The sequence below is a fragment of the Cololabis saira genome, chromosome 17 (assembly GCF_033807715.1).
Source record: "Cololabis saira isolate AMF1-May2022 chromosome 17, fColSai1.1, whole genome shotgun sequence".
Classification (NCBI taxonomy): Eukaryota; Metazoa; Chordata; class Actinopteri; order Beloniformes; family Belonidae; genus Cololabis; species Cololabis saira.
Genome location: NC_084603.1, coordinates 11,977,400 through 12,004,338, shown reverse-complemented (window position 1 = coordinate 12,004,338; position 26,939 = coordinate 11,977,400). Strand labels below are relative to the sequence as shown.

The 26,939-nt window shown below is 42.6% G+C and overlaps 1 protein-coding gene across 2 annotated transcripts; it reads right to left on the bottom strand.

Annotated features, from left to right (window-relative positions):
- Positions 1 to 1,704: 1,704 nt before the first annotated feature.
- Positions 1,705 to 26,939, bottom strand: smoc2 (SPARC related modular calcium binding 2). Of its 2 annotated transcripts, none has more exons than XM_061744788.1 (13): positions 26,586 to 26,939; positions 20,652 to 20,814; positions 18,489 to 18,595; positions 18,154 to 18,253; positions 17,175 to 17,219; positions 14,755 to 14,835; positions 13,341 to 13,415; positions 11,833 to 12,019; positions 10,375 to 10,457; positions 4,847 to 4,946; positions 4,358 to 4,605; positions 2,819 to 2,856; positions 1,705 to 2,250 (listed from the first exon to the last, which is right to left on the bottom strand). In XM_061744788.1, exons 1-13 carry the CDS (start codon positions 26,658 to 26,660, stop codon positions 2,227 to 2,229), a joined length of 1,326 nt encoding a protein of 441 aa, XP_061600772.1. In that variant the 5' UTR covers positions 26,661 to 26,939; the 3' UTR covers positions 1,705 to 2,226. The 2 variants fall into 2 exon arrangements, with proteins under 2 accessions (XP_061600772.1, XP_061600774.1); XM_061744790.1 differs by having other exon boundaries at positions 14,755 to 14,802.

Here is a 26,939-nt window from a genome sequence, read left to right as displayed (position 1 = left end):
TTCTTTTTCTCCTTTCTTTCATTTTCTTTTACTAAAAGCCTAACTAGGGACAGGAGATGGAAACTAGCAATAGCTATACTCTCTGTATGCAGAACATCAGTCACATTGGCTTGTTTGTAATGAGTGAATGTGATCACATGTAAAACTGCATTGTCCCTATTAAATAAAATAAATTATTATTATAAATTATAAGGCTGGGCATAAATTGGGAATTTTGTTGAAATATGGAGCCATATTAATCTGTGATGTCGCCCAAAAAGAAAAGGAAAAAAGGGAACCAGAAATGGCGGCTCGCTCTAGTCTAGAGTTGTGAACAAAGCCCGCTGTCATCAGTCATTGTTTTCAAGTCAAGAAGGATCGAAAATACAATGGCTAATGATGAAAATGTACTGGCGATGTCTGCTGTCGGGCTTCTTCTTGTGGAGAAAAGAAAGATGTCGCCAGAGAAAAATAAGGAGAAACCCACTAAGAGGGTGAAGTCCTGCGTCTCACGAGAATCAGGAATTTATGTCGGAATGTTGAGATGGACGAGCCAGATGACATCGATGGCATCTCCTCGAGCAAGCCGATCAGCTCCTCCTCCAATGCTTCGGTCCAAAGAGTCTTGATGAGAAATCCAACACAATCAAACACAATCCGAACCGATAATGTAGTGTAACGTTGTTTGCCATGGCTGTTTATCTAGTTTATCATCATTAACTCAGGACGCACCATCCTGACTCCAGTCACCAACTTCGTCCAACGGCCGATAACCGGGTTGGTGTCCCGGCCTTTAAACGCTAAGAAAAGCTGCACTACACTCATGAGCTGTTTTTTTTTCTTTTTCCAGTAAGATTGTTGTTTCAGATACAAGGTTTCCATTCCTGTGGATGAAGAGAGTGCTTACAAAGGCCATAGGTTATCCATTGCTAATCCTCCATCAGTAATGATCTCTCCCCTGTGTTTCCCCGGGGTGTTAAGACCAGACCGTTGGGCTGGATTAGGACGCAGAAAGGAGACCGATGTGTTAATCATAAATTAGGGGCTAAGCCTGAACGAGCAGGTCAGTCTGAGGTCAGAGTCTCGGGCTTATAGAGTGCCATACGTGTGAAAAGCCACCGCTTAGCACTCAGCAGCGCCGGCATAATCAGGTAGGAACAATGTACAGTAGTGTAAGCCTGCGCTGAATGTTGTTCCTTAACAAGGAATCTATTCAAGCCTCTCTGAATGTTCAGGTCTACATGTACCATATACATGTAAGTGTACCTTATGCAAATACACGTGTTCACACACGCACAGACTCACGTGACACCCATTAAATGGGCACTCGCGCAACAGGCTGCAAAAAAAAACAAAAGAAAACTGGCCTATCTATCTATCCATCCGTCTGTCTGTCTGTCTTCAGTCTGTGCAAAAGAAATCTCCCTCTGACAAACACAGAAATGAGTACCATCCGTTTTTTCCAGTTTAAAAGTGCTGCCGCAGGGGAATTGGCGAACTGCTGTAAAATGGGATGATACAGGACCTCTGCTATGTATGACTAATATTTGGCTCTTTAAAGCTGTGTGAGGAGGTTGTTTGTATTAAAGTGCAGCAAGCAAACAACAATGGTTAAGACACTACAAGATTTATAATAATAAGGTAAATTATATGTAACATGGTTTGCTGGACTAATTTGCCTTCAGGGACATATGAGGAAAAACAACATGTATAAAAGAGGTCTTTATTTCTAATAAAAGATTAATATAAGAGAGCACATAGGACATTTTTTAATGGTGTACTGCATGTGTAATACATTCTTGCAAACTGCTTTACAAAGCACAGGAAAAAGATGAAATGGGTCAGTACATGAGGGATGGTATGGTCTAAGTTATTTTAGCTGTGTAGCAAACTATACATATATCTGCTGTAATATCATCAACATGAGAGGAAAACTACGATGGGTCAAGGGGCAGAGAATATAGCATCAAACATCAAAACTTGTACAACCTTGAAAAGTCCACGTTCTTTAAGACACACAAAGGACACATACATTGTATGTGTTAAACATTTTTCGCTTGACAGGACATAAAAAGTTAACTACATCATTCACAGATTCAGCAGTCTGTTTAAATACCTTATTTCTACAAAAGTGAATTTACATCTTTTTTTTTCTTAAAGTACAAAGTGCAAATACTATAGTTTCCTTTATTGCCGATTGGTGAGGGCGGATTCTCCAAGCAAGAGGGGAAATCTCTGTCGTCGGGTTTAGCCTTGCTTCTTCGACGGATTCTGAACAAAGAAAATTGTATTTACATAAGTCCAATATATGTATATGTATATGTATATGTATGTGCATGTGTATGTATATGAATGTACAGAGGACTGTCTCAGAAAATTAGAATATTGTGATAAAGTCCTTTATTTTCTGTAATGCAAAAATGTCATACATTCTGGATTCATTACAAATCAACTGAAATATTGCAAGCCTTTTATTATTTTAATATTGCTGATCATGGTTTACAGTTTAAGAAAACTCAAATATCCTATCTCAAAAAATTTGAATATTCTGGGAATCTTAATCTTAAACTGTAAGCCATAATCAGCAATATTAAAATAATAAAAGGCTTGCAATATTTCAGTTGATTTGTAATTAATCCAGAATGTATGACATTTTTGTTTTTTTAATTGCATTACAGAAAATAAAGAACTTTATCACAATATTCTAATTTTCTGATACAGTCCTGTATATCCTCTTATGTGGCAAGATTTGAATATATTTCTGCCTTAGTGAACTGTAACAGACGGGCTATTCAGCTGTTTTCTTTTCCACGAGTACGGGCGGCTGTACTTTACTTACTAGTTTACTAGAAAGCAGGCCCTCTCCAGGTTTGGCTCCTGTAAGACAAAAAGAGAGATTAAACTTAACAGCCTGAATAAATGAAAACACACAGGTTCCAGTGAAGATTACAGCTACATTTCTGGTCACTAATAAAACCAACCTTCATTGACCACTATTCCTTCTGTTTTTTTCATATGTGCCACTGAAATAATTACTAATAATCTTTGAAACACTGTCAGTGAGCAGCTCACATTTGCAGGCTCATGTGAAGTCACTGACCCAACTCACATGTGCATAAGTCAACGTAAGATATGCACATATGCATCGGCCAGATTCTGCTCCATCTTTTTTTTCCAACTAACTCCAGCTGTTACTTTGACGTTTTCCCTTTGATTCACTTCATTTGATGTGTTATTGACAGCAGGTGCTCAAAAACAGATTCGTGAAAATAATACATAAGACAGAAAGGACTGAATAACTCTCCGTTTACTGTCTATGTTTGATGCAGCAACTAGACTGCGATTTCAAACCGCTGATTGACTTTTACATTACTTCAGCCTTCCCATCTGTGTTGTGGTGTTTTAAGAATCAAGACCAGTTCGATGCATGACTCACAACAAGAGGATGATTACATTTATACATTTTGGAGAATAGTTCATTAATCAAACAGTTTCCAGCTTGGTGTGGGTACAGTAATAATTACCGTATTTTCCGCACTATAAGGCGCACCTAAAAACCTTTAATTTTCTCAAAAACCAGCAGTGCGCCTTATAATGCAGTGCGCCTTATATATGATCATTACGGTAATTTTTGTTACTGTAGTCAGGGGGATTGTAGCTACTGTAGTTGGTGTCGCCGAAGTAACGGCGCTAAAAATGTCAGGAATCGTCACAGACGTTCAAGACAACAGCAGCGACGCTGACTCGCATAATGGCAACTTTGACGAGACGGAGCAAAGCTGTTTTTTATTTTGTTAATAAAGTTTGATATACGGTACTTTTCTTCTTGTTTTTTTTTTTTTTTTTTTGCATTGGCTGTAGGATTTTGTAGCATTTCTTGTAGCGCAGCTCCATCAGGTAGATACGTAACTCAACCCCAGCCACTATAGTACGGTATTTTACCATATATTTAGTGCGCCTTATAATGCGGTGCGCCTTATATATGGAAACATTTTTAAAATACGTCATTCATTGAAGGTGCGCCTTATAATGCGGAAAATACAGTAGTTTTAAGGGGAAACACTGAGTGACTGGGATTACAAAGCTGTACTACCAATCACAATGAGGCACACCCTGCAGAGCAGTGGGTGGAAAAGGACTAGAGGGTTCAGGTCTCCCCATTCAACCAGCTGCAATGAACAGAGGTATGAAGGCATGAAAGGGGAGGAGTTGTACTATCTTTCTGTGGTATTTTGACAAAAGCATGTCCCAGACATTCCATTAAGACCTCAGGAACTTTTGAAAAAGGGACAAAATGAAGAAGCATCAATAATTGAACATGATTCGAGGCAAAGGAAGGCCTTGACACTTATCAGTAGGTCTCTACGTTTCATTTTACCTTCTTCCTTTGTGACTCCCAGGCAGCCCATCAGCTCCTGCAGTGAAAGCGCCTTATCGTTGCTGATGTCGCAGTACTCCACAAACTTCTTAACGCACTTCTTCGGCTTTGATTTCTTGCGCAGGAAACGTTTGAAAGGCTTGATTTCTTTCTTCCCGATGTCTCCGCTGGCGTTTTTGTCCAGCTGACTGAAATACCAGTGGACGACCCTCTCCTCCAGAGTGTGACTCGGGTCGGGCTCAGCCATCCTAAAAGTCAGATATTAATTCAGTAAGATTGCTGCCAAATGTTCACGTCTCTATCCCTTTCACAAATTTATGTAAAATAATTCACTGGATTCCAGTAACTTGGTTTAGAGGACAAAGACTGTTCTAGTTTATTCAAACCACAATAGCAGAGTGGAATTTGTGATTTTCGTCTTGAAAGCTTGAACCCACTGATATGCATAAGTTAACATAAGATGGACATATTCACTTCCAAATTTCCTACCTTCCGGCGGATGCTGGATCTGTGACAGCATGCACCATGTCTGTCGACAGCGCGTCAAGAACACTTGTCAGGAACTCTGTTTTCTTTGCCCCAGGACAGCCTGGAAAATGAAGCACAGACACATGAGTGTGTGAGAGCTGAGGTATGCGCTGTATATGGGATTAAGTCCCTCTTATACTGGAAAAATATAGATAAAAAAAACGTGTCATGGTCAAAAGAGTTGCAACAATGTGCGTTACTGTCAGGATAGGTGGCCTAAGATAGTTCTGAAGGGGGACTTTGTGTAAACAGTAGTACAGTTTTAACGCAAAGGTACAGAAAAGCAGTAGATAAGATAAACCTGCGCTGTCCTTCACTCGCTTTTATAAAGAAGGGGGAAGCAGATACCTGGCAATCATCCTGGAGGCATGCTACTGGTTTTGACAGCTGGAGGAACTCGGAGGTTACAAAAAAAAGAGGAGACTCATCAAAAAAGGGAAATAAATTAAATAGACTTGGTCTTATTTGGAAGTATACGTCAAAAGACAAACAAAAACTACCGAATATATGTTCTTAATTAAATAGTGATGTCACTATTTGAAGTGAATAGCAGGTAAAGTTGGTATTATCAGGTGAAGTCAGTAACAACCTATTAAAGTCTAATTTCATGCAAAATCATGGGAATATTTTAAAACAAGGAGCAACAGTGGTGGAATGACCTTAATGACAGTAATTGTCTGTTAGGCCATATAGTTTCTGCACCAGTGTTGCTTTCCAAGACCTGAAGGCTATGGAGACTTCAGGGCTTCCTGGATTCCAGTCTCCTCTGCTTTTCTCACAGTCTGGCTTCACACTGTGTCTGTGGAGGAGAAATTCTCCACAGGTTGCGGCTCTTTTTATGGCCCAGGCCTGCGGGGCCAGATTCTCCTGTGCTGGAGATAATAGCATGCTTTGCACCTCTCTAACAGGTGGCGACCAGCATTGGCATAAACACACAGCCTCCACTCCACCTTTCAGAGCTTCAGCAACCAGTGCCGAGCCCACAAGTTCAAACTCTTCCACAGTTTCCTGTACTTGCAATTAAGTTTTAGTTTTTCAATGAGCCCTGGCCCAGTAAAATATCTGACCCACCTGTTAATGGCCAAGCTGGTGCCTCTCAGAGACTCTTGTGGTAAATTAGTCTAGACAGTCGCACAGTTGCACCCTCAGAAGGAAAAGAGTTTTTATCTAGTTTCTTATTGAGAAGACATTTGTGGGATGCTGCTGGACTTATTTGAGACCTTAGTATTTTTCATGGAAAGCACCGGTTCGCTCCGTAATGCCGCAGGAATCTGAGAGGTCTGCAGTTCTTTCAATTGGGAAGCGATTGGGTAAAGCCTCAGTCCATTCCCCTTGGCAGCAATGGTTTTTCTTGTGGCGGGGGGGACATATCAGTTTCTGTCTTTCTGGACACTGTTTAACTGCGGGAAAGGACGCAAATGTGCCTGCTGTCAGTCAGAGGAAATTGAGATTGGCCATTTTCTGTTCAGGCCAAGGCTTCAGTAGCAAATGGCTGCTGTTTCGCTCCATGATGATTGCGATCATGTTTTAACCAGTTTTTTCTGGCTGCAGAATGGTCTCCAGTTGAGAATGCTTGGATGAAAAACTTGGGGAGGCACAAGGCACGCGCCCCCACATATCTGTGAGACGCTGGCCAGTACTGTATGTGCATGTTTACATGTGTGTGCCTGTGCGTTGCTGTCAATGAGAAGCAGTGTTTTTCTCCGGAGCCACATGGGGCAAAGCCCTGTCAGCACTCACAGTCACAGCTCAAAATGCCTGCTCAATGCTGCATCATGATCCCGCTCTGAGGAAAGCGCAAGCCAGCTACTCAGCTTTCCCTTCCCGCCGCTTCCAAGGCAAGTCGCTCCTTTCTTGCATCTCGCCCCATAAACCTCTCATCACCAGCACTTCAACTGCAAATGGGCTGCAGCAATGCAGAGGCACAGTTTATAATTATTTCGGGTTCGTACTGCAACAGGGTTTGCAGGCGCTGACGCAATCGCTCATAAAGAAAAGATGCTGTGTGTGTGTGTGTGTGCTTTACACTAACAAAATCTGGCTAATTGGAAACCTGGCTGATACAGAGCTGGAGTTTTTTTTTCAAGCATGTATGTCTCTGACCCTGAATGAATGTGCAACGTCTGTTCGCTCATTACACTTGGGAGCTGTCATTCAACTTATACACGGCCGTTTTTCATTTCCACCTGTGCCGCTTGGGAGCAAAGATGAAAAACGTTTATTTGTCTTATATAAATCCTTGTATGAGACTGTCTGCCTCCCCTGCTTCATATAAAGTGTACGAGGGTCTGCAATGCTCGAGCAGAGACAGAGTGCTGTTCTCCAGCTAATTGCAGCACCTGCGAGAGGAGAGCAAGGCTCCGTCCTGGCACTCTGTTACATAAACACTTGTGGATGAGACAGGAACAGTGGCAGCTCTGTTCGTAGGCCGCTGGATTATTAACGTGTTTACCAAACCACCAAAAAACAGCAGTTTTTCCAAGAAATGTTCAGCTTGAAACTGTGATTTGGTTGTAGCCAGCATCTGACAAGTCATTGGATTTACAACTGAGTTTGTCTGAGGCTGATGATCAGACCGATCATGTGACACTGGATCTAACTTACAAAATTAAGACTTTGTAACAGATAGTTTGACAGTGGTTTTAATTGGAGTCAGTCTATCTTTTTACATAAACTAGCCCTTCATAAGTCTTAGAGACATGGACTTGGAAATGGGGGGAAAATAGATGGATGGATGGATGGAAGTCTTATAAAACATCCCAACATGAGGAAAAATGCTTCAAGCTACTAAGGTTTTGAATTGATTTATCTTAATCCCCAAACTAATTTGCATGACAAACCTTTATAATAATTCATGAATGCATTAAGATCTGAAATTAGAGACAAAATGTAGGCATGCTTACTTAGCATATGCACTAAAGTGCATTGTATTTTACATTCGGGGGGCACTAGCAAGGGACCACATCCAGCTTTCAAAACTAATATCAATGCAGATGTGCCAAACCTTCCAGATACTCGAATGAGTGGTTGTGTCTGCCTCTAAAAGAGTGTTGATTTCCATTATGGATACATAATTGAGGTTGTGTTTTTCTTTTAGTGACAGCTAGTTTCAAACAGCTTGATAGCTTCACTTTAGCTACTTGGCCCTTTCAGTGAACTTGAATTCTGAGCTGTTAATAAATACCTGAGGGACCATAAGCATTCTTATCTAATGTTATTATGTTTTGTCGCACTGTTAAAAGGTTTTGACCACTGGGTTAGTTTTGGTTGGCCTGGAAGATATTTGGGGAGAAACTTCACGAAGCTGCTTCAATGGAGCCAAGCTATGCTTTCCCCAGACCCTTCCACGTTAGTTAGCCAGACTGCTAAGTGCTGGAACCCACCAGTGGTTTCTGTTTACTCTCAGTCTTCATTTCAGATTCTCTTTGAAATGAGGACAGATGGAGAGCTTCAATCAGAATGAATGTAAGGAAACATTAGCTAAGCTAAGCTGAAATAGATAGCTTGTGGTAAGTAAGTATATGGGTGTGTCCCAAACATTTGCCAGGGCTTGTTTGCTCTACCAATTACCCATATTTGGATTAAAAAGGTGTCCCCCCATACCTCCAGAAGTCTGACTGCAAACCAACTCCTCAGAGAAAAACTGTGAGAAAGTCTGTCCAGCTCTTTTATAATGCATGGGCAGAGGGGAAAGTGTATCTCATAACTTGCAGCAGTTCATATATTTTAACAATGTGACAACGTGGAATCTGTAGCATAAGAGTATTGTATTGTATGCACAGTGTTTTCTACTGCAGGATTTATGAGATCAAATGTAGACTTGTAGGAGACTGTGTCTCCTCCGCTGTGCAGTTAGTACATCACCAAGTAAAAACAAATTAAATAAATCCCCTCATGAAAATGTGTTTTTGTATTAATAAAGTGGATTAAGGCATCCAAATATTATAATTTCTGTGAAAAAGTAGGTAAAACTTATGGGGACTAAAAAGTACATTTTTAACACGTATTAACAAAACATAATTCATCAAAGAACATATTTCTTCATTTTAGTTTCTCATGATCCTCTCCTGAGCTTTATGAGAAATATCTCTTAGAGTCCTTCCGAGTGTGAGACTAAAATTGTGATAAATTGATTTAATGACCCAACACCCCATGGTTGCTAAACACCACGGCTTAACCTTGACCCATCATATCTCATATTGTGTCACTTCAGTGTACATACTTTTATGGGGTATCTGTTCTTTGAAGTTCAGCCGTGGTGACATCAAGTGCTGTAGAGCCGCCTGGGAGATTTGCGAGGCCATGTGCGAAATGGCTGGGGGGAGCCCTCGCTCGTGAGCGTAGCGAGCGCGCGCAAAATTTTTTGGGTTTTTCGGGTCGGATGGGGTGTCTATATGCGCAATTTTAACTCTCCAATTAGCAAAATACTGGATACCTTCCCCTGCCTCATCATCATCTCTTGCCTCGACGCAGGGCCCCGCGGCTGCTTGAGACCCGGTCGGATCGGTGATTTTTGTAACAAATTTATCAAACGAGCCTTTCAGAGAGGCATTAAACTCTTCCATTTTCTTTAGTTTTTTTTCTTTTTTCATCCCCTGATGGAAATTTCCTGAATCTGTCTCGTTCTCTCGACATTGTGTGACAGTTTGTTCCACACTCCACCCGTCTGGATCAGAGCAGCTTGTGTCTGCGCTTGGTCTGATCAGTTGTATTGAACAACAGACACGCGCATCATTGCACATATATTTATTGATATGCACAGAGTAGTACACATTTAGGTCTGTAATGGAACGTGACTGTTGATATTTATAAGGGAAAAAAGGAAAAAAAAATTTGGAAAAAAAAAAAAATTGAAAAAAAAAAATTTGAAAAAAAAAAACGGCCCATAGCGCGAGGCCCCGTGCGGTCGCACGGTTCGCACACCCCTTGCGGCGGCCCTGGCTGTAACAATTTATAATTTCTCAAAATCTGTCGTTGGATCCATCAATTCAGGAATGCTCATCAGATATATACACCTTGGAAGTGTAATATTCAAAGATACAAATATCCTCTTCACACAATCTCACCTGTAACTAAGCCTGCTCCATGATCGCCACCCCCTAACTGATCTACTGCCCTCAATTTCGTTATCTCCACTGCTATCAGTCTTGGTATCAGCACCTGCCTCTGGCATCCTATTATCCATTATCTCCACCTCACCTCCCTGCTGTTTCTCCTCTGTGCTTTCATTACACTATCCTCCATCTCCAGTGTCAGTTTAAGATTAATCCTCCCCCAATCTGTCTCTGTCTCTCTGCTTATTGACCAGTGAAGGGCAGCATCTGGCAATCCTCAGCTCTTTATCGAGCATTTCCTTGACCATTGGTAATGATGTCAACACACACATACACATTGTTATCACAACCTTGGTACCGTGGCAGCAGCTGGAGGCCAACGGCTGAAGAACAAGGAGACAAAACAGACACTGAGTGCAGCTTTTGGAGACCTACCCTGAAGATGTCTGCTTCTGTAGTAGTCCTTTGGCTTCGGGGAATGGGCCCTGGCATTGCTGTCACATTTTGGCTGTTCGTACCTGCGACAACACACCGTGTGAAAAATGTAAATTAATTCATCGTAAAATGGATGAAAGGGGTCGAATGAGCAAAAGTATTCTCATAAAATTAGAAGAAACCACTGTTTTCCAATTACCCCGTACAATTAATGCTTCGGGGTTTCAAATGATTGTTTTTCTGGCAAACCACGACTGTGAAACATCCAAAATGAGGGGAAGGATTTGGAGCTGGTACGAGGATAGAAAGGGGAGGGATGGGGAGAAGGAGAGAGAGAGAGAGACTGAAGAAGAGGAGCAGAGAGGGAGCGTGGGACACAAGGAAGCTTTCACTGCCGCCCTTGGAGAGAGACGGCAGAGTCCCAATTGCTTCTGCGCGACTGGGCGCTGGGACAAGAGGAAAATCCACGCTTCCATATCTGTGCTGAAGTGATGACTGGCTCTGTGCCTGGAGTCTTGTTAATCTGATACCCGGCAATGTTGCCCAGTTGGAGTGCACCAATGCAACAATCTGCTCGGCTGCATAACCTCTGACCTGCCTCTCTCCAGAGCACCGAGGCCCTCTCTGTCATCAGCCACAGAGACATCTTTTTTAATGTCAGATGTGCATTTCCACAGGTGTCAAAGAAAGAAACATACTAGCAGAGGTGTCAAAAGTATTCACATTCATTACTCAGGTAGAAGTATAGATACTAGAGTTTAAAAATACTCCTGTAGAAGTTGAAGTATCAACTCAAGTTTTTTACTCAAGTCAAAGTATAAAAGTACTGGTTTCAAAACTACTTAAAGTATAAAAGTAAAAGTAATGTAAGGGGGAAAAAGCCATTAAGGACAAAAGCCATTGAAAATGAATGCATCTTAGTGTAATGCAAATATATTAAAGAACCATATATGTGTATTATTGAGCATTAACATGTGTTTCAGAGAGCAGAAGATATGATGACTTGTTGCTTATAAGTATTCTAATGGTGCAAAAAGTCAAACTTCAGAGGCATGTTATCATTTATCCTAACCTTTATTGGAATGTACATCCAAGTTTAGTTGCAGGAATCTGAGGGAACGGATGTAAGAACAAAACTGGACAAGAACATCTGAAACAACCACAACCAAATTCACTCTATCCGGATGGAGCAATTTAACTGGATAGTTTTTTTTTTAAAGGCCGAAATGAAATAGAGTAACGAGGCTGTTTTTTAAAATGTAAGGAGTAAAAAGTACAGATAATTGCGTGAAAATGTAAGGAGTAAAAGTAAAAAGTCATCTGAAAAATAATTACTCCAGTTAAGTATAGATAACCAAAATTTCGTAAGGTAACGAAGTATTTGTACTTTGTTACTTCACACCTCTGCATACTAGACACAAAACACATTTTGCATGGTTTTGGTCATTAGCAGCCCACCTGGTTGACGTCCCTGGTATGGGCCTTCCAGTGTCGACGAGCACACACCAGCAGTAGCCGGTGGAGGGGTGGCACTGGACGGGCCTGTAGAGTCCTCCGTCGGCACAGTCTGGTATGATTACGGCATCGTTCTTGTTCTGCCTCGCCTGTTCCTGTGCAGACTGCTGCTCCTGGTCACAAGATAATGCTGCAAAGAGGAGCCAGAGGTCACATGGGAATTAGCAAATACACATTCTGCACATGAAGCTTAATTTGGAGTCACTCCTAATCGAACCAGAACAGTTAGATTAACACAACATTCATTGGATGTGACTGAAATCATTTTTATTTATAAGGAGGAGGAAGTGAGGTGGAAGATGAGGGCTTGGAGATAATGGCTGCAGACTGCTATATCAGTACCCCGTGGCATTGTTTACTGACATTACCAGGCTAATGACTAAGTCCAGCTCCCTATGCCCCAAGTTAAGTAAATATTTGGACACTCCACTGCCTTTTGTGGATGTGTGTGACAGAGACAGAAACAGACAAGACAAAGGCAGAACAGTGGGCAGTTATACCTTTGCCTCCACAAACCCACACACACTGACACGTCACTGCAAGAAATGGAAAAGTATCTGGAGTCGATGTGTTAATAAGTTCCCTAGAAGAATGTATGATGTACTCCTGTATATCCGTAAATGCAGTGAACGTAGTAGGACGTTGCAAGGCATCTAAGCAGACGTTTGTTTGCGAGGAACCCGCTTTGTTTGCTGTGCTGGTCTCCAACAGAGATTTGAGCAGTAAACTCAAAAAAACAACATTTTTTAAATGGAAAAAGTGTTCTTCTGGTCACGAGAACCTTCTTTGCAATAGTCTACTTCTCCGTAGCGCTCACCTAAAGGCTCAGAAGCTACCACGGGATTATAGCCATTTTTTTCCCTTTGTTTATTTTCATTAGAGAGCTTTACCCGCACAAAAGAAACCAAATTAAATCCCCCCTGCTTTCTAAAGCAACTCTCTTCGCTCCAGTTCCTCCGTATGGTCTCTCTTTCTCGGGGCAGGAGTTTTTTTTTCACCCCAATACCCCAAAGAAATTATGATAATCAAAACCATCAATGCTCCATTTCTCAGACTTTTATATTGGTTGTAAATTATGATAATGGGATTCACACACAAGTGAGGACTCTCATCACTGGGCCAGCCTCAGATAAGGAAAGCAAATACATTTCCCTAAGGGCAAAGAAGAAACTGACATAAAGAAAAACCCACATGTGTAAAATCGGAAGAATAGGAGCTCCTGTGATTGTGCCATGTGTTGGTGATTAAAGAGTTGTTGCAATGTAAAGAACCACAGAGAAGCAGACCCTTGCAGCTTGACACACTCCAACACCAACATGCACTGGTTTCACAAGCAACCATCTGTCCTTAAAAGACAGGAAGAACCTCAAACCACGATGGCTCACACAAGCAGGAAGAATGCAGAGTGTGTTTTCAGTTTTCAGTCGAGGTTAACAAACACCCAAACTCACATGGTGCTCTGGTCCTATTGATCTGCGGCCTGAGAAGCTGCTTTTTCATCAGACTCGGGGAACTGGAAGTGAAGACTGGGGGGAGAAAAAAATAGATAGCAAGACAGTTTAATTGACATCAGCCCAGAAAAAACAAAATAAAACAAACAGAAAACAAATGTCATCTGAGCCACATTTGGTAGATCTAAAGCTCCTACGCTCTAACAGGCATGCAAAGTTTATCATAAGGTCAACGGGTTAGGTGAGGGCTCATCTATCGAATAAAAATGTTGATGTGTCTTCAAAAGGAATATAAAAGACGATGACAGTGATCAGTGTCAGCTTTCTATTCATGGTGTTTTCTTCTTTCTGTGACATTTCTATATCAGCTTTTTCCTTCTTCTTCTTCATTTTAATGAATGTGAAAGCAAGTCTGCTCCGTGTCGTACTTAATCCCTGACTGCCTGGTATGATGACCATGTGGCTATTACACTATTTGGTTTTCTTGCACATCCTATCCTCTATTTCTCAGTCTTTACTTTTTATATCAAATTTACTGGGAAAAAATATCACAAACTTGTGGTGAAGTTGTCTTTCTTTTGCTTAAATTTCCCAATCAAAATATTGTACTTCTTGTCATTCTTAAAGGTGTCATTACTTCTTCCCCTGAATCCATTTACCCCCAAAAGTGCAGAGGTGTCAAAAGTATTCACATTCATTACTCAGGTAGAAGTATAGATACTAGAGTTTAAAAATACTCCTGTAGAAGTTGAAGTATCAACTCAAGTGTTTTACTCAAGTAAAAGTATAAAAGTACTGGTTTAAAAACTACTTAAAGTATAAAAGTAAAAGTAATGTAAGGGGGAAAAAAGCCATTAAGGACAAAAGCCATTGAAAATGAATGCATCTTAGTATAGTGCAAATATATATGTGTACTATTGAGCATTAACATGCGTTTCAGAGAGCAGACGCGTACAAACCAATAGGGTGTTGGAATGGTATTATGTTTATACTTCTCATTCAACCACAACCAAATTCACTCAAGCCGGATGGAGCAATTTAACTGGATAGTTTTTTTTTTTAAAGGCCGAAATGAAATAGAGTAATGAAGCTGTTTTTAAAATGTAAGGAGTAAAAAGTACAGATAATTGCGTGAAAATGTAAGGAGTAAAAGTAAAAAGTCGTCTGAAAAATAATTACTCCAGTGAAGTATAGATAACCAAAATTTCTACTTAAGTAAGGTAACGGAGTATTTGTACTTTGTTACTTGACACCTCTGCAAAAGCGTGCTGCTGTAACTGCATCACGTGCAACTCCTTGCCCCTTTTAAGGATGTCTTGAAACTCTTTTGAGCTTTTGAGTCAGTGGCATCTCAGTGAACAGGCTCAGACTCAAACAATGTGTTTTACTCGCATGCTGATGAGTAAGAGCTCACCTTCGTCCTCTGTGGTGGGCGGCGGGTCCACGACCAGGCCAATGTCATCTGCATTTAGAATGGAGAATATTCGCAAAGAGACTACAATTATGAGAGTTAGGCAGATTAGGGATCACTTAACTATATGAGATTTTGCACATTGCCCGGTCAAGGAGGATGGAAGCAAGAGGAGAAGTGAGGAGAATGATAAAAGAAAGGAGTATAGTGGTCACATAATCCCTTCACTTCATGCACCAAGAGAGCTTGTTACGCTAAAGAGGGTAGACTGAGGTCAGTTATCATAAACAAGGGAAGAACTAGCCGTAGCCGTCCCTGACGTTTCCTCCGTCCAGTCATCAGCCTATGAGAGCTGTATAAAGGTAAGCGAAACAGTTGTGGGTGAAAAATAAAAGGCAAATGCCAAGTTTGAGATGTACCAATTAGTTGTGGGAGGTTACTGCTTGTCTGATCTATGGAGAGAGTGAGAGAAAGGGAGTTTGCCAAATACTAAGGATGACCATGACAGTAAGTGTGGTTAACCTCAAGCTTGGGTCACTCCTGCTCAATAAAACTCTGTTAACGTATTTACGTCAGGACATCTCTAATGGCTGGCTCCAAATTTAGCTTCAACCCTTTTTAACAATGAATTTCCATAGAAAAAAAAAAATCAAGCGTTTATACTGAATGCAAGTTTGCTATGCCAGCCCGTCATCGAGTCGCGCATGTTAGGAAGATTAAAATACATACAGTCAGTGTGACTGACTGAGAGAGACCTGTTATTACTTTGCTTAATCCAGGGATGGAAATGCCATTTCAAAGAGTGTATTTATGATTTGGATTCACAATAAACCACTAATGACCCATCTTTAATTTGTGGACTTTTACATGACTGTAACACCTCTTTTAGCGGCTGCCAGGAAACCCCCATGCTCTCTGTGGTCGTGACATTAGTTTTACTGCTGTTTGTCACTCGTCAGCTGGGTATGATTCCGGCATGACAACACATTTATCAAGTCAAGCAGCAGAAATGTGATCGCACCAAAACAGTTGTTGTTTAACTGACTATATTCTGGTATAATAATACAAGTTTCAGGCTGCCGAGGAACGCTTAGGTACTGCTGGGCTTCTTCTGAATCAAAATATTGATGCAATCACTGCTATTTTCAGTGCTGGCATGCCACAAACCTACGGTTTATTCTGCCTTTCACCACGCTGTTTATCCAACCAGTTCAGACTGAACCACAGCCCCCTCCCCTCCTTCACCTCCCCTCCTCCCTTTCTCCCTCTCCCATGATTCCTGCTTTTTCTTTTTTTCTTTTTTTACATTTTGCATTCCCACTTGATGTATGTGTAATGACTTGGCCGAGTTCAGACAGACACTATACCCACGAATGTTTAGAGAGAGAGACGCGCAGACGTGAAAGTCACACTGACAGGAATAGCCCATGTGACAAACACAAGTAGATGTATATGCACTTTCTCGCCCTCACACAAACACACACGCAATCACACCAGGAATCAATCTGAAACAAAAAAGGCAGAGAGAAAAAAAAGAAACAACCCCAAATTACACTCTTTGTAAGTTTTCAGAGCACATCAGTTAAACAAATGGAGTAAGATATACAATTTCCTGAGTGGAGTCAGAGGGAATTTTAGTGGTCGTAAATCTGGAAGGGGGGGAGATGTTTGATGCGAGAATGAGTTAAAAGAGACTGCAAGATAAAGTGTGGGCATTTCCTTGACTCTTATGACACCATGGCTGAAAAGAAAACAGAACAAGATTAGGCGTGAAAAGGTTAGACAAGGTGAATTTGATAAGCCGGCGCTCCTCCGTTCCTGCAGCCGGTTGTCTCTTTGGCTGTCTGGTTGAAAACGGGCAGTTATGAGCGCCGCAGCTGCTGGCAGTTTGCATTAAAGCTTGACATTCACTTTCTCCTCAAACTTATTACTCTGATTTTATATCAGCCTTCGGGCTGCTGATGCTTTTGGAAATGACAAAATATTACAGAGGCAAGCCTGGACAGGTGACTCAGCTGGAACGACCTTAACACAGATGCATGCAGACAGGCACAAATAGAGAGATACACAAACATGCTTGCAGACTTTGAAATGTGAATGTCTGGTAATTGGATGAACACAAAAGACACATATAACCAAACTCGCTTCTATTGCACGTTGTAAAATGCACGAGAGCTGTTTGGCTTCCACCACACATCATTTCTAGTGCAAGGGTTAAACGGTTTGTTTGCATTAAGCTGAACTGATAACCTCTGGTAAAGGTTTCCCTCTAGTTTGCCTTGAGTGGCTGGCTGGACGGTGCCTTTTTATCAGCTCTCTGTGTGTTCATCACAGTCTGCAGCGCTGCAAGTACAGCTTAGCTGCATGGGCCCAAGGTGGCGCCCGACCATTTATTACCGAGTCATTAAACCAAGGAGTCTCACCTGATTTACTTGGTTCCTTTGTGGTCGGTCTCTCTTGTTTTGACCCTGAAACATAACAGATGTGTATTATTAAGAAAAACAAATAAAAGAGAAGCGATCAGACTTAGCTACACAAGAATTTTGCCTCCGTCTGTCTCATCTGTGAAAAACAGTAAGCAATTTTATTTTGAACCGGCGTCATGCTGTTATATTGTCATACATCATATGCGCGCTTTTAACTTGAAGTCTTACAGCAATTTTGGTGTCACATCAACATTGTAAGGAAGGACCCACAAATGTTATTATAATATGAACTGAAGGTTTTACAATCCCAAATGGTTTCGATTTAAAGCTTCTAGTTTCTTTAGGGGCTGAGAAATTACTTTGGAGGCAACCCTCTTCTCCGACGATTTAAGAAGGCCTTTCTGAACAGAACCTCATGCTGTAATAGATTAATTATGGGTCATTTTATAATATTGACATTACTTCGAATCACTTGAACAATGGAATGATATTTCATGTAGTTTTTAGACTTCAAGAACACAGCAGTTATTAATGTACAGCTCTCGATAGCTGTATAAACGCTGCTGCTGTTGCAGCCACAAAGAGATGTGAAGGCGGGACATGTGGCATTGGTTAGTTGAGTGTATGATGGACGCTATGCTCCAATAACACTTACATTCCTCACACTTAAACTTTGTTTCTCAAGTCTCCAGCATGGGTTTTCTGCCTAGCTTGTTTACGCCACAGCCCCATGCCTTGAGCAACGCTCGGAGCTGGGGTGGCCCTCAAAACCTTTGGCCGCCAGTCCAGTGCTGACCACATTCCCACTGGACCAAAGATTGCATCCCACCCCCAGCAAACATGGAATTTCATGCTTTGCTGTGACGAGCCTGACCTATCACTGCTGCAGAAAAGTCTGGTACCTAAATGGCACGTATTACAAAATACGAACCATGAACTAAAGTTAACTATAAACAACAGTTGGCATTTTACCCACCTTGGCATCGAGGCTTTTTATTGGCCACCGCCGAGCCGCTGATGGGCCGCCCGTTGGGGGTGACGCACCAACAGTAACCAGTGTAGCTGTGGCACTGAACCTGTGCATCAACACGACACGGAAACATAAAAATGGGAGTTATAGGGATGACATTTGAAGGAAATGTGTTAAAAAAACAACATCCCGCGAACAGATTGATTTGAACAGGAGAAAGTGGTAAAATGCTCACGGTCGGTGAGAAAGAGCTTAAACTGTGGCTTCTCTGGTCAAAGAATTTGCTTTTGCTTCAAAACAAACACAATTTATGCAATTTATCTATTTTTATTTTTTGTTACCTCACTGTACGTGCCATCGGGGTTGCATACAGGCACAAAGACGTGTGGGAAAAGTTTCTTGGCCTGCTGCTCTGTGTACTTCTTCTCTGCTACACATCTGGATGTATCTGAGGAGCACCACAAATCACCAGAATCACTAGACATCAGAGAGACCCATGAATCAGCCCACAGTTCAACTATTTTCTTATGCTCCACAACTATGAAACCAACATACTTAAAAAGTCAGAGAAAGATGTCGAATCTCACAGAGGATGAAGCATGTGAGGAAAATGAAGAGAGAGACAGAGAGAGGAGAGACGGGAGGGGGGGGGGGGGGGGTGGGGGACACAATTCAAGCCATTTCGGAAGCAGGAGATGCCTGTGTGGTTGGGAATAGAACCAACATCACCAGTCTTATTGGGAGCTGGTGCGGCGAGCGCTCACGGGGCCTGGTGGTAAAGCCATTACTGAATGTGGCAGCTTATTCTCATCCTCCAGAATATTCCAGTAACCCAAGAAAAAAGGCTGATGCACGGGGAAAGCCTGACCTGTACTTAAGGTCTGTCTCACTCTCCTGCTAAACCTCTGTCATCTGTTAAGTTCAGCTCATGCTTATCCGTCAGAGTGTTTTTTTTATCTTAACGTGAGTCAACAACTTTTTCAGCTATGCGCAGCCAAGTCTTTTCCTATTTCCCAATCGGAGTCATGACTCATCCCATCAATCCACAGGTGCCTGAGCTCACCTGGCCTACAGCTCCAGCTGTCCAAACTGTGATCCGGGATGAATTTGATGGTAACTTGCTGTGACACATTAGCTTCCACACAGCGCTGCTCGGGCTGGCCGCTTCAAATAACATTAAAACAGTGACTCATGTTGAAGCTAAAAAAAACTTTTGCCACTTTAGCCAGCAGCCTTGCATGCTCCAGACACATCCATGGGAATGTACGCTGGTTTCTCTCAGTCTCGGGGGAGGATAGGATTTCATGTGTCACTGACACTGCTGAGGAGAGGGGACCAGACGTATGATGTTCCGGATGAAAGAAGCAGAATGAGCTGAGGAGCTCTAAAGTTAGCTACAGTGGAAAAACCCAAAACCATCGTCCTTCACCGAGGGGCTCCGACCAAAAGGCTGTCTGGAAAAAATGAGAGGACACTTGAATCGTCTAAGCGCGGTGATAGAAAACAAATGTGGTGCCACTCTTGCCATGTTTAAAGACAATCCCATGCCTGTGTGTCTCAGGCCAGACCGGCCCTGCGGTGTCATCCTGCAGCTGCCGTTGGCTCTGCCCGTCCACGGGCAGGTGCTGATGTCGGTGACGGGATTGATGCACGCAAGACAACGTTCCCGGAGGAAACTTCTCGCCTGAACTCCTCCACTCGGAGACGCAGCGCTACGCACCACATCCAGATGTCTGCCAAGTAACATTGCCATGGAAACCCTACAAGGGTGTATAACCAAGCAACACTTTTCCATCTGATGACACGTCTTTTTAAAGCCAACCTTTTCGCTTGTATTCCCTGCATTAGTGATCTCATAGTGTAAAGTGGTAAGAAAGGAGCATTGTCCGCTGTGCGGAGAGCAATGAACTAGCAGTGTAGCGTTAGTGAGCGGAGCGGGGGCGAAGAGGCTGGAGGCTGGAGGCTGAAGCGTCGAGTGTATGGGTTCTTCTTTCCAACAAGAGTTGTAACAATGAGGGAGTCTGTTAGTGGCCTGACCTCTCTGGCTCTCGATCCCCCCTTACTTTTCATTCCCAGTCCCTCTGTTTGTCACAAATGTAGAGCTTTACATCTAGCGTGATGACAACGAGACCATTAATTCCTGTCAGGACACTTCATTTGAAGGTTCTCTCCACTGCACAATAATTTCGCTTCAAAGAGTTGAAGACCCTTGAAGTTTGGAAGTAAAAGGAAACACATTTTCCAATGAAATAAAAAACATATATCATTTTGACAAATTAACGACACTTCCTTCATCACACAAATCGCGTGAAATCGTTGAACCATCCAGGCATCAGTGAGCTCCCCCTTCACCCGCTCTCACAGTGTCAACCCCACTTGTCCTCCCAGCACTCACAGATTCAATTACGTTGAAACGAATTTAACCCACAAGTGTCTAATGTGCACCCCCCCGCCGGTGCATTTGAGAGTGTCAGGCGGCGCTGAAGCGTGACTCATGACCTGACCTTTGCATGGCCCTCGAATGACCTCCAGCTGGGGGTCGCGGCACTTGGCTCGGAGGAACTCGCAGCGAGATGTGAAGGTCCGGCCGTCGGACGCGCACAGCGGCTTGCGAGGAGCTCCGCTGCATTCCATGTTGCACTCCTTATCCTGATCCACCCGCAGAAACTGCAAAAGCGAGAAAGTAGGAGATAAGCACAGAAAAAAGCATTTCCTAAATGAGCCATTTCTGGGAATCACTGATGAATCTCTTTGAATCTCCACGACTACAGGTGTGTTTGGGAGGGATTCATGAAGGTTAACGGAAAATGCATTTCATCAAAGCTGTCGAACAGACTGAAAAACCTTTTCTGATTTACAACTTTTACTGGAAGTTAAAGATGAAGTTAATAAAACCACTCGTAAATGCAGATACACCGGAAGACACAAAAACGAGTCAAGCTCAGCGCAGGCCAGGGTGCAGCCGAGCTTTGGCTTTGTTTTAACGCTTCCGCGAGTCTTTGTCTGTGCCAGCATCTGCACAGGTATTCACCTGGACTCACTCCGAGAGATGTTTTACTCGCTCATGAAAGGGAAAACACGAACACAGACTCCCGGCTGTATGCAGAGGATCACCTTTGTCAATGCCACTTTTGTAGCTGCCACTTTGGTATGAAATCCCTTTGCCAAGCCACACAACGGAGCTTGGTGGTGGTGCTAACCGGGGAGGGGAGGGGGGGGCAACAAGCTGTGACTGCTACACTGAATGAAAAGGCTGAATGAGTGATAGATGTCAGTGCGCTTTGTGCAGCTGCAGTGTTAGCATTTCCACAATAATGGAATAATGAACAGAGCAAAATAGATAAAAGAAACCCATCATCATGCCGACGCAGGTGCTGTTTTCAGTCAGTTATATTCAAAAACAAATACCGCAATGAATTCCTCGGCTACCCGATTATTAAGAAAATATTTGCACATATTAAATACGGACTTTTGTTTTCTTTACTCTTTTGTTTTGTGAAGTGTTTGTTTAGTGTTCAGTGCATGCACGCATATCCAGGATCCGTCTCCGTCATCCATTCACACACAGGAACCTTTTCTGTTTCCCTCACACTTGTTTATAAATCCGTGGTTCAAATCAAAGAATCAAAGCTGTCACTGAGACGTTTCTTATCAAAAGAAATCCCAAAGGAAAGTCCCACACATCCTTGATGAGGGATGAGATGATCGTCAATCTATCTCCAAGTTTAAAAGACAAATAAAAAATAATCTATTACTAACCTATATATAATATAAAATGCTTTTTCATGGACTGCTGGGATGTATGTGTGTGACTGTATGTGTATGTAATGTTAAGCAGAGGTGGACAGAGTACTCGACCCCAGTACTTGAGTAAGAGTACAAATACTACTAAAGTAAATGTTTTTAAATTTACTTTAAGTAAAAGTAAGAGTAAGAGTAAATTTCTTACATTTCTTGACAAACGCAGGCTACTTTGGCGGTATGGTTTTGAGGAGGCTTGACGTATTTCCTCTTTACGTACATCCCAGTGGAGAGCGTGCACTGTGATAGGTCTCCTCCTTTGACAAAAACAGCTTGTGTCCAATAGGATTTTAGGGAAGAAGAAAAAAGAGCAGACCTGAAAGTAACGAGTACTTTTCAGCCTTCCTAGAAATTTACTCGAGTAAAAGTAAAAATATTTGTCTTGGAAATGTATTCAAGTAAGAGTAATAAGTACCAAAGAAATCTAATACTCAAGTAAAGTACAAATCTTCTGGATATGTACTTAAGTACAGTACTCAAGTAAATTTACTCCGTTACTGTCCACCATTGATGTTAAGTATGTATGTTAAGTGTTTTTTTGTGTATTTTGTATGCATTTATCCATCACCATCTCTTTACGGATGGTAACTGCTTATAGCATTGACTGTACCCCCACCCTTATATGAATGGGCCCCCACCTATAAGCTTTCCTAGCTTCCTTGGGGGACCCATTCACTCTATCCGTTTAATTCAATTGTATTATTATAATTATTACTATGGTATTGTGAATAAACTCAAACTCAAACTCAAGCTCAATTTTAGAGATGAAGTGAGAGGTGAGGTTTGGTGAGGGCGACCCCCCCCCCCCTCACATTCAGACAAGCATGGCTGCAGGGCTGCATGCACCTGGGAGGGAGGAGAGGGTTGGCAGGGGCCGGGGAGCTGCCCTGGGCCGGTGGAGGTGGGGGGGGCGGCCCACTTTGTCAACCTTGCTCATAAATCTCCTTGTGGGGAAATCAGATCGAAGAGGCCCATTCAAACACATCAGAAGAGGAGCAACAAGGGATGTGTGGGGGTGATGAGGCTAAAGAAAAAAAAATTCAAAACCCTTATATTTTACTGGCTTTGAAAATGTGTTTGATGTCTGTTGAGGACGCGACTCGTGAAACTGTTGCAACGCAGGGGTGCATGATGTCTGTCTCATATTCTGCTACAAAGAGGAAAAAAGAAAGAAGAAAAAAAAAACAAGCAGGTACATGCTAAGTGTTGAGACCTGGACAAAGCTGTTACTGTGAAGCAAAAACCTCTCCCCTGAATGTTTTAAAAAAACAAACTACATTCATTACATTGGCCAGAAGTCAGAAAAGTTGACAGCTTTTCCTCGTCGTGACACAATTGGGAGATTTTGTGAAGAAGCTGCCACTTTGGAGCACATTCATGAACTCTGTCTGGTTGATCGCTTGGCTCTCACTTCAACAGCCATCTATTGTTATATTTTGATATTAACAGTTGAATGTGAATCGTGGTTCAACAGCTGCACATGTCTTTGCCTGGTTCTCATCATGAACTGGTGGTCAAACATCTCCCAGCCTCCCCTTGTTAGAGCTTTAGTCCTAACTGACAGCGTACTGATGGCACCCCCACTCCCTCCTTTGACTCCATAGCACACTGGTTGGGACTTTCCTCACCTCCTCTCAGTGGCCACACTGATCGTGTCTGTGTGTGTCCAGCAACCGCCTGGAGGTGACCCACCAACGCAGCAAAGCCGGTGACGGCCTCTCCGGTGATCCCAGTGCTCCGGCATTATCAGCTCGGCCCCTGCCGGCCGTCAGACTGACAGCCCAGACAGAGTCATTGAGCGGCCCAGCATCCCGCTAAATGTTCGCTTTACAGCACACAGCAGAACGCCAAGTGCCTGCGAGTTTATGATAACGCTCCAAGATCGCAGCGTGGAAAATCACAGCTATAGCCATGAAATCAGCCACCCATGAAATCAACCACCCAGACTCTCCATCAGACATCCAAGTATTCATCTCCAAAGTCACAGTTGGCCGCACTGAAGGAGAACAACAAGTAAGATATGAAAGCCAATGAGAGGAGGAGGCTTTCAAGACTAATGGTGTGTTGAGCACCTCTTCCTCCGGTGTGCATCTAATCGTAGTTCCCTGTCCGCCGCGGATCCCTGTGTGTTTGGCCGCGGTGATGGATGGCCAAGGCTGAACAAGAGTCCTGACACTCCCCTGACGTCTCATTCCAGCCTCTCCAAGTCGGCATTATTGTCCTGCACAACAACATGGCGGGGAGTGATGGATGGCCTCCACCCCGGCTACACGCAGCGCAGGCTTCCACCCTGATTTATCATAAAAGCAGACTCATACAAGACAGAACGCATATTGTGACTCAAGTCCATTTATTCCTCAAATCCTTTTCTTGACTACTTCCAGACAGCTGGCTCTCACTTTCCCTGTTTGCCTCTTCATTTCACTCTCTTGCCTTTCACTGTTTCTTCTCTTTTTCTTTGTGTGACCTCTCTTGGAAGATGTTTTTTTACATCTGCTCAAAGAACACAAGAGGTTGGCAAAGGAACAAGAGGAGCAAGAGATGGCGAGACACACAGAGTATGAGCGATTTTCTTTTTTTTTTCTAAACCAACCAGCATATAAATCAAATCCTATTACCTCCCCATGGCTCTGCAACATTGTGGGACTGAATGGAGTACGGAGGAAGCGAGCCTCCAGCAGAGAGCCCATTGTGAGCTTATAAGGGCCCTGTGGGCTGGGAGGCCCCCGCTTCCAGCGCCCGGAGAGGCCCCTCACACCACAGCCCTGCAGGGTCAATGGGGGCCCCGACTGAGAACTGTGTCGAACGTGTTAAATGGCCTTGGCGGGAGTTTCCTGCGTGGATGCTGGGATGCAAAAGGGATTATTTGTTTCGAGCATAAGGAGTGGAAAGACGGTCTCAGTATTTAACTAGCCGTCATCTCAAAGGAAATAGATTTTAGTTGCTGTCACTCAGAGGTGTTATGAGAAGACTGATGGTCAAGTGATGGTGAAAAATGCCTCCTTGGGCAGGTGCATGATTTGATGAAACCACCGGAGCGACTGAGCCCATGTCTTATTGTAAAATCTCTATCCGCAGATTTTATTATTTCCGTTAAGAAACAGCCAGTCGTTCATGAGCTCACATTTTCTCATGCACCATTTCATACTCCCATTTACCACTAAAAAAGTGCCTCATGAATAACCCAGGAAAACATCCCATATATTTAACTGCCATATTCAACCTCAAAAATGCCCAAAACATCACAAGGAGACATTTTCTTGACTCCTGCGGTAACCTCTCCTGTGTCACTTAAAAAAATTAGCCATAAATCACTCGCGGGGGCATCCAAAGGAAAGTCCAGGACTACCTGCGCAATTCAAAAAACCAGGTCCAATCAGCAAAGATTGCTGTCATGTTATGGAATTGTTGATATTTTTTAATGCTATATTACACTCTTGCCTATAAAGATGGAATCATTTTGTTTTCTGAAAGTTTTCTTTTTTATTCTTTACATTTTCAATCATTTTGTGAGAAGAGGGGAGACATGTTTTACTCCAACTTTACAGGCAACAGTGTAAGAGCAAAACACTAAAAACCCATCACAAACAAGGCTTAAAACCTGTCTATTACCTGCAGGCAAATATTGCCACCTTTAAAGGAAAAAACTTTAGATCAGATCTGTAGATTTGATTCCAGTAAATGAATGCATCAAGTCACTGGCTCAGAAACAATTCCTCCCACATTCCACGAGTCCATGGTCCTGTCACGGAGAAAGGATCTCCGACCCTTCACCTACAGGTTAACAACTCCTGGCCATTTATTTCCAATGGGATATCAAAGCATCTTCACCTAAACCATAAATCATGATCCTGGCTCTGTAAAGATGGGTAGCCTCTGACTGTGCACATTCCACTGTCTATTAATCCTTTTTGGCACTGCATCTGAACTTGATCATGGTCATGAAATTTTCCTCAAGAAATGCTTTTCTTTTGCAGTTTAATGACATAATCATAAAAAATAAAAATAGAAAAAAACGTTTCCCTTCTGCTGTAAACAATGCCATGTGTTGTGGTGCAGCATGGCACTGGCAGCCCAGTCTGTGAAGAGCTGGAATAACAACGGTTAAGTGGACAGGGAGGCAGACATGTCACAAGAAGCTGGCATGCAGGTGACCGCACCAGCGCAAACCACAACCAGAGTCAGCAGCTAAACTCACTCACACCATGCAGAAATCCTGACACTCAAGGACAGACTTTGCTTGAGTAGAAAAAAGCAAAAATAAATAAAAACCCCCTTTCCATATGATAGGTTCTCTAATCCTTTCTTTTAGATTTAGAAAAGTCACTCAAAATGCACCGTCTTTGGAGGAAGATCTAAAAAAGGTGCAGATATGGACAATAATGGTTTTATTGTGGCTGGGAATCCATCTGTATGGATTCATCATTTGAAACATAAGGATCTTTGGAAATTAAATTAAAACTTATAAAGCAATGATTGAAAAAGAGCTGATTTAAAACTACATTGCTGGTGTTATTGCCAGAGTGGGCTCTTCCCAGAATTACGCATGGAAAGCAAAAGCATGCTCGTCTCTTTAAAACCATTTTTCTCTCATAGAAAAGATTGGAAAAATATTCTGTGACTAATGCAGCTCCTACCGTGAAAGCGGATAGCTTTTGAGAGCGTCCAGCGTACAGCAGACAGAGGAAGACGAGCAGCGGACAGACGCGCATCCTGACGCGGCGCAGCAATAAACTCTCCAAATTACGCACGGTCCGAAATTCACTGTGGTGCGTAGACTTCACCCTAAGCTCGAACACTGTCTTTGGAGAGAGTCAAAAAATGTTCAAAATCCAAACTACTCTAAGAAAAAAAAGACATAAAAATCTCTGTGCTGAAGTGAGAGGGGGGTTGCGAGTTTATTTCACTTCGTTTCCTTGGTTTCGTCTGCCAAACCGTGTAGACACTCTCCTTATTTCTGGCAGTGTAGTAGACCCCCCCACCCATCCTCC

Excerpts from the sequence above, each read along its gene's own strand:
- smoc2 (XM_061744788.1), bottom strand. The coding sequence starts at position 26,660 with ATGCGCGTCTGTCCGCTGCTCGTCTTCCTCTGTCTGCTGTACGCTGGA. Across the intron at positions 18,254-18,488 it reads CCGATGGCACGTACAGTGAG|GTTCAGTGCCACAGCTACAC; the intron begins GTAACAAAAAAT and ends GTTGATGCACAG. Across the intron at positions 17,220-18,153 it reads TAAAAAGCCTCGATGCCAAG|GGTCAAAACAAGAGAGACCG; the intron begins GTGGGTAAAATG and ends GTTATGTTTCAG.